Source organism: Zosterops lateralis, assembly GCF_965231275.1.
Source record: "Zosterops lateralis genome assembly, chromosome: 3".
NCBI lineage: Eukaryota > Metazoa > Chordata > Aves > Passeriformes > Zosteropidae > Zosterops > Zosterops lateralis.
In genome coordinates this window covers 26,879,461-26,891,892 of record NC_139764.1, presented here as the reverse complement: position 1 = coordinate 26,891,892, position 12,432 = coordinate 26,879,461, and the positions used below count along the sequence as shown (strand labels likewise).

The window sequence follows — 12,432 nt, the reverse complement described above, 5'->3', positions numbered from 1 at the left end:
TCAGATGCAACAACAGTCAAATAAAAACAATGCAATAAGAGAAGCCAAGTCATATCTTTTCACAACAGTCATACTGAGTTTTGATAAACTACTAAAAGTACAGTTTAACTGTTTCCTGTTTGTTTCATCCCTCTGAAACATCATGAAAGACAACCCTAAACACACAAAAATGGTGAAAGCTTCCAGAAGTTCCACGGGTTTGAGATCTATATACACTCTACAAACCCACTTAATCCAATCTTTTAAACATCCAAACATAAAAAAAGCACTCAAAACTGAAATTGCTTAATGGGTCTTTCAAACATTTTTATAGTATTTAAATGGTGCAGGATTAATCTTCCTTCATATTACTAATGAGATGCTAATTTTGAAAGTGCTCCATAAGTTACATGTTTTTTGCAGAATCTTTGAAATTTCAGTGAGAACTTGCCTAACAAAGAAAAGCGATCATAATTAGAACATGATAAAGTCAGTCTGAGATGGATGAAACTTTGAAACTGGTAGATGTGAAAAGATATTGTTTGGTCAAAATAACAGCAGTATTTATGTTTACCTTGAGGTAAGAAAGATAAAAAAAACACAATCAAAAATCTTGGGGATATTTGCAAATCTGCCAGGAAACTTAGCTGAAAGATGTAGTCTGGTATCCTTTTAGATTTATTGTGTGCATTAGTAATCACATTTTCATCCAGAAACAATCAAAATGACAGAGAACACTTCCTATCAAAGGGGTAATCTGCTACATATTTTAACTAATATTTTTAAATCAACAGGCATACAGAACAGACTCACCGTAGGGACATCCAATATCATTTCTTCCACAGTTGGTAAGTCTAAGCCTGCAACGGCACTGAGAACTTCAAATATGTATTTATATAAAGTATTGAGTTTTGCTCTTCGATCTTCTCTTGCTTTTTCATATTGAATCTAAAACATTAAACAAGACTTTCAAACTAAAAACACACAAAGTAATCACAATGACCCGCTGTTTAACTTGCAACTAATGCTGAAATCTACTGTCTTGTATTTACGGCTGCAAAATGCCCTAATCTTTAAAAATACCTAAATTTTCAGAGGCTAACGGAAGAACAAATTATTGAGTATTACTATAAGATGTGAAGTCAACTCTGAAGATATGACAAGGAAAAATAAACATTAAGAATAGTACGGTTAGATTTTAAGATTTTTATGGGACATTAACTAATTTTCTTGTTCACAATCAAAATTTTAATTCATTAAATTAATACAGAAAGGTTAAAACATCCATTTAAAATAAAGTATCTAGGGTGGGTAAATATTTGCAGGAACTAAGCTGAGTCCAGCTTTGTTTCAAAGTAAATTATTCAGTTAATATCTCCTGCTTCCAACCTCTACTACTTGAAAGCTTTAAAATATTACAAACATGGGAAAGAAGACTGACCCTCTGCCAGAAATAATTTAGTAAAAGGATTGATTCTAAACAAAAACAACAACAAAAATATTTAAACTAATGATTAATATAAACTGAATTTAATAATCTGAGAGAAGAATCAGAAAATTATTACCCTTCTTGCTTTGAAACCTTGCAGGCTTGGAACTCCACTAGGGCGGTAAAACTTCAGACTTTGACTTCTCAAAGAACGAGACCCTTGCGAAGAGGAAACGCTCTCCATTCGTTGAGGTTTGGGTACATCTTCTCCAGTGATTGAATCTTTTTTAGTATTTTTTTGTGCTCCCGCCATTCTAAAATCTGAAATATGGAGAGAGAAGATTGTGTTTATAACAATCCAGACATTTCAAGTCTAGCTTTTCAAGAAGACAGGAGCATTGCAAAACTGACTTTCCAGGTATATAAATTCAATAGTCTCATCAAGTCCTCTTCCAGCTCTGAAAATGCCAGACATTTATATACATTTTTATGACAGGTTACAAATGTCGAGATGAAGATTGAGATTTTTTTTTAAACAGATTTTCATGCACGTGCATTGTGTGGAGTGAATGCCTCTCTATATAACAAATATGTTTTAAAATACAAATATTTTCAGTGGATATCTGGAAATAGAAATGGTTTCAAATACAAACAAATTATTTAAATTCTCAAATATATACCCAAATTCAGCAACTGAGCTTACAAAAAGACTTGCATACACAGAAATTGCTATTCTGCTCAGTGTGCTATTACAATAACAATCAAAATCACTATCAAGAATTTCTTAGTAGTTCATATGAGGCCTAAGGGCATCTTACCACTTCTGTAACCATGCTATATACTCTCTTTGACACTATTATCTGATTTGGGAAAGCAAAATCAAAGGTGAGGCTGACATGAAAAGCAACAACTGAAAAATAACACTTGGTAGTACATTACTAGCTCCTTATTTTTGCCCATGGAACAGGTGACAAATTAGCTGGTGTTCTATGGTTTTAGACATGCAATCACCTGCTACAGAAAGTGTTCATCAAGTGTTCATCTTGAAGTAAACATACCACCAAAAAAAACCAAAAAACGAATTTAAGGAAAGCCACACAGACAGAAAGACACAGACACAAAGACACACACACACACACACAAAAAAAAAAAAAAAAAAGACTTTAAAAAAGGGAACTGTAAATTAGTTTGTTGGGGTTTTTTTTCTTCATGTTTCTATGGCTGGCCTGGTCATCTACAAGGTTAGCAGTGGCACTGTCCTCCTTGATTGTTCTACTCAAGCGGAATAGGTTGGATGCTAATTTCCTTGCCTTTTAACTGGTTTGCTTTCAGCTAATACTTTCCCCTAAAGCACGAGATGGGAGAGGTCGGGCTCTTGCAGCTTTCTTTAAAAAATGCATTGTATCCTGGCATCGTCCCTGACTCTCCAAAATCTATACTCAAGATACCTGGCAGCTCATGTGAGGTTCAAAAAAAAAAAAAAAAAAAAAAAAAACAACAACAAACAAACAAACAAACAAACAAAAAAAAAAAAAACACAAAAAAAAACCCACCACAAAAAAACCCCACCAACCCTGTATGAGGTTCATCTGCCCACCTCTCCCGGCTGAAATACTTTTTTTGTCAAAAACTCCTTTCCTTCCCTCCAGGATGCCCCAAACCTTCTCTACAGGTCCTGTTCATTCAAGGAAAGGAGGTCTGGCTTCCAGCACGCATCATCTTAGGAGGGTTGAAGGAGGATTAGAGAGAGGGAAGGAGAAGTGGAGGATTCCCAAGCACTAAGCATTGGGAATACAACCTTTCGGCTCTCTTCTGCAAAGCTGAGCTGCCTTACCCTGCGCTTCAGCTTTGGCAGAGAGATGCGGGGGAAGATGCTCAGGGAGCTGAGCGGAGCTGTGTCTCCTCGCAGGGCGGGCAGGGTCGGTACCGGTACCGGGAGCCCGTAACGGCCGCGGGGCTCGGGGCTCGCAGGGCACCGCCGGCCCCTCCCGCTGGGCGGCCAAAATTCGACCCCCAGAACCCGAACCGTCCTTCCACCGTAAAGATCTCGCGTACCCGGGAGCCGCCTGCCCGCGCGGGGGGTGCGGTTAAATGTGCCCGTGGAAGTTACTTGACTGAGCTCTGCGCTGTCAAAGGGCTTTGCTCTCGATTATAAAACGAGTGGAGTTTTAATTCCCCCCCCCCTCACAGTGTATTCAGTCCTGGTTTTCGTTCTGCGTTTTTGAGAGAAATATTATCCTTCACTGTTAGGCTTGAAATTATATTTTTATACTAAGGGACAGTGAGTAACTCCAGAAGGCAAAGAGATGACTGAAAGGGGGTCTCACCAATGTGTATGGATATCTAAAGGCGGGGTGGGAGGAGAGTGCCACGAGGATGTTTCCAGGCAGTTCTCTGCGGTGCCAAGAAATAGGATAAGGGATAAAAGGCAGAAAGTGATGCACAGGAAGTTCCACCTGAATATTTAATGTGAGGGTGACTGAGCCCTGGAACAGATTGCCAGAGAGTCTGAGGAGTGTCCCTCACTGGAGATATTCAAAAACCATCAGACACAATCCATGTACTCTGTAATAACACTGCGTGAGCAGGGAGATTGGACAGGTACACTGCGGCCCCTTCCAATCTGCCCAATTCTGTGACAAATGCTACTTGACATCCTTTCCCAGCACCTGGAGGCAAAAGCAGGTATCAACCTTTTATCAATACTAATCCAAGGCTGCCATAGGTATGATAACAAGGCGAGGCCAGGATTGCCGAAGAGCCTGACACTGCCAGGACTTACACCAGCAGCACCATTGCCAGTGGAGCTGGTTATCAGCTGTGTCTGCAGTGGTGGGGTGCCCTCGGCTCCCCGGGGGCAGCTGGAGGGAGGCACTGTCAGGAGGGATCCTCACTTCCATGCCACACTCCAGCCAAGTAATGACACAGTCAGGGAAGCTCCTTCCCCTTGGCACTTACGTTGTCCTGAACGCGGCCTTGTTGCCTGTACAGCATCAATTCACACACCGAGGCGAGATATTTCTATTTTTTATTCTAGTTTGCTCCAAGCAGGGAGCTGGGTGGCAATGCACAAAATGCTGGCTCCCCAATAACCAAAACTTTGCAGTATTTATAAATTTCAATTTGAAAAGGCATCAGCATTCATTGGTAACAAATTACATAACTTTGCTATTTATTAGTGCTCAACCTCGTATTTGCTAGTTCTAATGGTAAATAGTCCAGAGGTGCAAATCTTCCTTCCATTTGAGTTTGGGGTCCGTTTTGAGGAGGAGTCAGTGATCCCATTACTGAGATTACCTTTTCCCCACTGACTGCTCAGTTTTGCTGACTACACTCTCGGTGGTTCTCCTGCAGACAGCCTAATTCATCCTAGGACCGTCGTCTCCTTAAATCAGAAGATTAGCCAAGCAGAGGGCGTTCACAATATAGATGCTTAATAATAACTGTGCAGATAGAGCTACTGACCAAAAGCAAAACAGAAACTGAAAAGTTCGATTCAGAGCTTGAGGGGCTCGCTATGAGTAAGGGAAGAACTCGATGGGGTCCCACTTGTCGGGCACCCTTGCGGGGCAGCCGGCGGGGTGGGGCGGCCCTCAGCGCCGCCTTCTCTCTCCTCCTCCTCCCCTTCCTCCTCCTCCTCCTCCCCTCAGTGCTCCTCTCCCGCCATGGCGGCCCCCGCGGAGCTCAGCGGGCTGACGGACGAGGCCGCCTACGCCGCCTGCTCGGAGCCGGATGCCAGCACCAAGGTGGGCCGGGTGGGGGTGACACCCCGGGGCTGTGGCGCCCGCTCCTCCCCGCTCCCCTCACGGCGCCTCACCGGGCGGACGTGCGGGGCATGGGGGCCGGCATGGGGCCGGGCACGGCGGTGCCCTGGCGGCCCGTCTGTCGGGCAGCCCGGCGGGTGTCGGGGTCCTGGCCGGGCCCTGTGAGCCCCCGACCCTCCCGGGGCACACTCGGCCGGGCCTCTCCTGCCTCTGAGCGGGCCCTCCGGCCAGCCCCTGCCCGCCCGGCACAAAAAACCCTGTCAAAACGCCTCAAACTTTTCTACATTTTATTAGGAGAACCTTGCGATTGCATCTTTTTGGGATTTTTTTTCCCCCGTTACCTCTGTCAACTGTTCTACCGCTCAGTTTTAATCCATTTGGTCGTTCACAAGCCTCTTGGTACATAGTTACCGTGGGGCTTCAAGAAAATGTCCTTATGGAGTTGCAGGCTGGTTTTGTTGCCAAGATATAATCGAGCTTGACTGAAGTTCAGTTCCTGTGCAATGAAATAATAAAAATAATGAGCTTAGGAGTCTAGGAGGCTTAATATTGAATATTTAGGTGTCTGTTTGCTTATGCTTGAAGTTGTTCATGTATGGTACAGCCCCATAAAAGAATAATAAATATAAGGATACCTTTTTTTGATGTATTTGATAATACATATTAAATGATATCACTCATGGGGTTTTTTATTTGTTTTAAGCAATACATTACAAAGACATTTATTTAGCACAAATCTGTATGTATAGAATCAGGACAAAAGGTTTTATTCACACTTAATGTAGTTCTCTTTGTTACTCCTGAACCTGCTGGTTTTAGAATCATTACTAACTGGCATCTTTGTTAATACCCATAATTCAATTCTGCCTGTTGTATAAAGAATAAACGTTTTTTTCCCCACAGGATTTCATATTTCAGCAGACAATGTTAAGAGTAAAGGATCCTAAGAAGTCATTGGATTTTTATACAAGGGTACTCGGAATGACGTGAGTAGAATTTTTATGCCATGATAAGTTTGGGGTTTTCTTCCGTTCTTCTGAAAAGAATTATTTTTTTGGATGTAATTATACTAATTGGTGTAACTACATAAACAATGCTGGCCCATCAGCTGATGCTCAGCTGAACAGTCTGGCAGTAAGCTGTAGATGCCTAAGCTGGAAATGAACTAATATTGGCCTTGACCAGAAATTTCTTTTTTTCTTAAATAGGTCATTAATTATCAGGGTATAACTTGCTTACTTCCTCTTCAGTGAGCCTGCAGCTAACTGGTAACTTTTATGACTGTGCTTATAATGAGGAGTCATTGTTAAAAACCTTGAAATTAAGTTTTTTCTGATAGCTCTCAGAGGTGGCTTATGACTCCCTCCAGCCACATGAAAATAAGGCAATAAAGGGTGAAGACAAAGTCCAGGGTCAGTCTTTTGGGAGCCAGATGCCATGCAATAGCTTAACACATTTATGCTGAGGCTTTTTGTGCATTCTTAGCATTTGAGTTATTTCAGAACAAAATACTATGTTTTTAACCATCTTGAAATGAGTCCAGATTAAAGTAAAATTAATTACTTCCACTGTAGTGAAAATAAAAATTAAATACCTAGTAAAAAAGAAATCAGATGAGTTTCGCATACCTGCTTGTTCCAGTTAAATGTGTTACATAAAAACATATGCTTCATGTATTTTTAATTGATTAAATTGTCACATCTGAAAGGGATTTTATCATTATAGCTAGCTATTGAAACTGTAAATGTATTTAATCTAAAAGTATGTTTGCTGTGTTCTAAAACTTTGTCTGGTGCCAGTGAGCTCTCTAGAATGTATAAGATTCTAAGTAGATCTTTTTATTCCTTGGTGAAATTTTGAAGTTGTTAAAGGTTTACCTGTAGAAGCACAGTCAAGTAACAGTGACAACCTGAACTGACAATTTGTGAAGATGCGAGCCTTTGTATTGACTTTTCTATTCAGTTACTGATAGTTTGGGTTTTAAACATCTGATTCTTTTAAATTTTGTAGGTTTATAATGTGTTGTGGAGTATTTTTATTTGATAGTTTAAAATGTAACTATTTTAAGGTGTGGATTAAAGAAGAGCAAAAATTCATGGAAATAATTTTTCTATAGGGGAAGCATCTTGGTGTATTTGCAAGCTCCCTGACTACCCTTTTAAGTTACTATTTCAAAATAATTGTTGCCATTTAGACTGCTTCAAAAATTCGACTTTCCTACTATGAAGTTCTCACTCTATTTCCTGGGGTATGAAGATAAAAACGATATCCCGAAAGATAAAGCTGAGAGAACACCTTGGACTTTCTCTAGAAAAGCTACACTTGAACTGACACAGTAAGTATTTGCATAAAGAGAGATGACACTTAGCTAACAGTGATTAAACAGTATTGGATAAGTGTAAATCCTATTGAATAAGAAATTGAATCATTATCATGGGTACATTTTCACTGTCATACATCCTTACAATATATCTGAGATCAGATACTTGGAAAGATTAATCTTCTTCTTTCAGAGCTCTTTCAAACTGCTAGGTGAACATTAACATGAAACAGTAATTGCTATATTTTATATGCATGCCATCTGGGTAAGTAATTTAGGGAAACCCAAGGTGGCTAGACCTTTCTTTGGATCCCCAAAACATCCTAATAATGGGTAACTATTGCTTTTGGAATCTAATCTAAAGAGGTATTAAGTCAAAACATATGCTTCCTGTAAACAAGGCAATTTGGTTAATGCTACTAATCATTATAATTGTGCATAAGCAATCTCCCAAATGCTGTCTTAACTCCAGGACCTGCTGCCCTCACTTGTTGTTCCCCAGTCCTGGGTAGATAAACTGATTTCTGCAGCAAAACCTTCTCTCTAACCTGAATGAGACCAGGAGTATTTCTGACTCATTCAAATGTAGACCCTAAATAATAGTGAAGGAATGTGACCATGACTGGGTTAGCCCCAAGACCATCCCTGGAGCCCATGACTAGGGAAGATCTTCATAGTTTAATGAATGCAGCCAACAGTTGAAATTCTCTGGTTTCTTAGGAGAAACAACTTACCCTCCCCAAGGAAACAGAATATTTAAGATTTGTTATTTTTAATGCTTTTCTTCAATATGTAATAATTACTTCTTACAGCAACTGGGGCACTGAAAATGATGACAGTCAGTCTTACCACAATGGCAATTCAGATCCCCGAGGATTTGGTAGGTCTTTAGTCTTGTGTTTATAGTTTTTAAGCTTTGAAATAAAATGTACCAATTCTTGGAAAGAAGGGAATTTGCCTTTCATCCTTTATCTCTCTTCTTTCAATATGTATGCTGTGAAAGATGATGAAAATAAATGAACCAATGTGTTTCAGAGTAATGAGCCATAGTTAAAGTCTTTATCAAGAATCTAATCCTTTGGCAAGCAAACGTGCTAATTGTAACTACTGAGTGAAGAACCTCAGTTGTGCCTGTGTATTAGATTATCATGATGTTTAAACTGATTTAATCTTGGATTTCTGCTGTATAATCCACTAGTTACTGATTGTAATGTAGAAAGACAATTCTGCTTGTCTGTAGCACTGAGGATATTACTTGTGTGCCTTGATTTGATACTCTTGAGTGCATGAAAGGTCACTGCTGTGAAATAAGTTTCACACTTGGTCCAGCCACTTGACATTTAAACCTCCTGAATTGATTTATAAGCTCAGTCCTTGCATAGCACTAGTGTCAGTCTCTGCAAAAAACAGTATTAAATATGTGCTGTTAAACAGAGAAAATACAATAAAATCCTGTTATGGAGCTGTGCTTCAATGAAGAAAATACTGACATAATGGTTTGATTGAAAATCTTATTTTCTCATACTCTAAATGAAGTTCGTGTCTAAACAACATAAGATATTCAACTCTTCACATTTGTATTTAAAAGGCATTATCAAAAGATAACTCTTTGAAGAAGAATAATGTTAATACCCAAAACACTCTTCCTTCTGGAACTTTTTCTTCAATATAGTCATAGCTTCTGTGAAATGCAGCACAAAATACTAAACAAACTTTTTTCACAGAACACTCAGCAATACTTAAAATACACTTCACTCTTTTTACCTTTTTGCACAGGACACATTGGAATTGCTGTTCCTGATGTCTATAAAGCTTGTAAGAGGTTTGAAGAACTAGGAGTGAAATTTGTGAAGAAACCAGATGATGGTAAGTCTTGATCAAAAATGCAAATAACTTTTTTTTCTTGTTTTAATATATTCTGGGTAGAAGATCTTCCTGGAAAGATGGAAATGTGTTGCTGGGAATTGCCACTGCTTAGAGGTTTCTAGAACCAGTTATTCCTGTACCCTGTTATAGGGTGGGCAAAACTGGCAATAGACCCATCCCAGTAACAATAATACATCAGTCTGCTATGTACCTTCTATATGCAGCCTGACCTTCAGTAAAATTCACATTCTCTGTGGATGTCATAGTTTACATGTCATGTATACTGCTGCCTAGAGTTGTTACAGAATTTACTGTAACGTGGATTGAATTCACATGGTACATCTGCTTAGTTCTTGTCTTAGGAAAGTAAGTCAGAAAACCTAATAGTTCCCACTCATTTAGACTGAGTCATTCTTGACTTTTCTGGCTATTTTTGTGTAAATCCACTGAACACCTACTGTACAACCTACTAGTTATTACATTTTTAACTGTTCTGTCAGCTTTGGTAGGAGTAGCCCCATTAGTCTGTATCATAATTGACTTGCATAATGTATAGCACAAATATGTAGAGAGTATATAAGCAAAGAATGTGTATGTGAAAATACCCCAAAATGCAGAAGTGGTGAGAAGTCTTGCATTTTTCTGCTGGATTCTCTTCCATAAAAAGACCTCATGAGATGTTTAGGACTGATGCAGTCAAAAACAGACATGTAATACTAGTAATTGGAAAGAGATTTAAGTGATTTTCATCTTATTTACTGTGTTCTCAGCTGAAGCAAAATAAGAAATATAGCTGAAAACTTAACTTGAGTTCTTGAATTAAGAATGGATCTTGGTATTTCTAGCATTTTAGAGTTTGAGCCTTTTTTAATTTGTCCATTTGTTAAACCCTGAGAGGCTTGAAATGAGCTGTGCAGTGGTAGGAATGAAAGTACATAGAAAAACAAGCTTAGACTATAAATGGAGGAAATCACAAGAAAGAACTCCTGAAGCAGACAAGGAGTGCGGGCAGAGCAAAAGCTCTTCTTTGAAATTCAGAAACAAAATTGGTGCAGCAAATGCCAAGGAAGAGAAGGAAGTTCTGGGTGTCACATTGTTTGTAGAGCAGGCTGGGAGATCAAGCATGGGGTTTATTTTCCTGCCTTACTGATCAAACATCTATTTTCTCAGTTGTTTTTGTGGCTAGAATATATTAAGAGTTCGGCTGGTTCTGTTACAGTAAATAACTTAATGGAGCAAGTATAACTACAAGTGTGTGGTTAACACTTTAAAGATAACATGTTAAGCTGTGCTATCCTGATCTACTGTTGAAAACAACTTTTGGGGACCCTGTTTTCATGAATTATATATTTTCCAGCAGTAAAATTTGTAACAATCCTACATTTCTCTGCTTTATGATGTGATGCAGAAGTGTACTGCAAACCATGTCAGGGGTAAAAATGTTACAGTAAAATTTCAGTGTGGAGTCAGGAATGAAGGGAGATGAACAGGTCTGAGGAGCATAGGATTTTATACCTGTTCAAAGCAAAGCCAGTTCAAGAAAATATATCAAAACATCCCAGAGCATAAAAATATTTTTCTGAATTTTGAGGAGGAACACTTATAGGGGTATATGCAAAAAAATTCCATCAATTAACAAAAGATGGAATTCCAAAGTGACTTTTAACTACAGCTTTATTGAGAGTAGTTTTGCATACAGAGCTCTAATGCCAATTAAAAACTAATCTGGATGTTTTTAGAATTATCCATCTAAATTTGAACTAAAGTAGTCATATTTGATATTTAGAACCAGTTATGTAGTCTTAATATTATCTTTTTTTTCCTAATAGGTAAAATGAAGGGACTTGCATTTGTTCAGGATCCTGATGGCTACTGGATTGAAATTTTGAATCCTAACCACATGGTGACTCTCACTTAATTCTAGTGTATATATTGTATAAGAGAGGCCCACTTTCAGACTCCTGGAGAAAATCTGTAACAGTGTGAAATTTACTTAATAGAGGAATCAATCACATTCAGAGTCTCCTCCAAGACTATCCCCTGGGACCTCACTTGGATTCCTTTTTTCTTGTCCTGTGATGCCACTGCAAATTGTTTCCAGTTACGAGTACTTGATCATTTTCTGGAAGAGCACTTAAACAGATTCTCCTCTTGAACATTCATTATGTTGGTATTTCAATAAACACTGTCAAAAGATACGTGAACAGAAACCCACTGCATCTCACACTGATTAGATTTAAACTATCAACAACAAATCCTGTGTTCTAATGAGCATCAATGAGGAGGCAAAAAGAAACCAGTATATTATTTTATGAAGTCAAAAGATCCTGAAGACTTCATGTCCTATCTTGTATACTAGAAAATAAAATGTCAGGCTAATTTTGACTGGAGTAGTAGCATGCTTATAAAAGTCATAATCTTACTTACATTATTCCAGGCAAAACTCTTTTAAGGAGCAGCCTTTAACAGTCTTGCAAAAATAAATTTTAAAAAGGCAATAAATCTGTACAGAAAGAATTCAGTCTTTCAGCTCAGCTTCTGACTGCTGATGTGATAGCCAAGAGAAGAGGTCTCATAGTTGCTAACTCAGTCACCCTTGTCTATATCAACACTAGGAAGAAGTTGCTCATAATTTTTATTTCAGTAGAAGCCTGGGCCTATATTTGACTTAAATGCTCTGTATATTTTGCCTTAGGAAATTAATGAAAAAGAGTATCTGAAACAACAGTTTCCTACTACTAGACATTTGATCTGCCCTCCCAAAACAAGTGATGGTACATACCTGCAAGCAGCAGGAAAACATGTAGCATTTCCATGCATTACACAAATTACTTGATTTTATGCAGTTTCACATGTTATAAACAGTGTAAATGGTAAGTTTTGAAATCCTTTTTTTTCTTCCAACAAGGAAAACCCTCTGCCTTGCATTATTATGGTTTGAGTAGCACCTAACCTCTTAAGTTATGATGTGGCTATCAAATAATGGGTAGTGTAACCAAAGGCTAATGAATAGTGTAATGGCACTGCAGTTCACTTCTCAATAAAGCATTGGTGAAAACTATAAAAAATTTTAA

The 12,432-nt window shown here is 38.6% G+C and overlaps 1 protein-coding gene across 1 annotated transcript; it reads left to right on the top strand.

Annotated features, from left to right (window-relative positions):
* The first annotated feature begins 5,040 nt into the window (after positions 1-5,040).
* GLO1 (glyoxalase I) lies at positions 5,041-12,432 on the top strand. The gene is made up of 6 exons (XM_083858530.1): positions 5,041-5,154; positions 6,076-6,158; positions 7,367-7,507; positions 8,305-8,372; positions 9,269-9,358; positions 11,188-12,432. Exons 1-6 carry the CDS (start codon positions 5,074-5,076, stop codon positions 11,274-11,276), a joined length of 552 nt encoding a protein of 183 aa, XP_083714656.1. The 5' UTR covers positions 5,041-5,073; the 3' UTR covers positions 11,277-12,432.

Excerpts from the sequence above, each read along its gene's own strand:
- GLO1 (XM_083858530.1), top strand. The coding sequence starts at position 5,074 with ATGGCGGCCCCCGCGGAGCTCAGCGGGCTGACGGACGAGGCCGCCTAC. Across the intron at positions 5,155-6,075 it reads AGCCGGATGCCAGCACCAAG|GATTTCATATTTCAGCAGAC; the intron begins GTGGGCCGGGTG and ends TTTTCCCCACAG. Across the intron at positions 8,373-9,268 it reads TTCAGATCCCCGAGGATTTG|GACACATTGGAATTGCTGTT; the intron begins GTAGGTCTTTAG and ends CTTTTTGCACAG.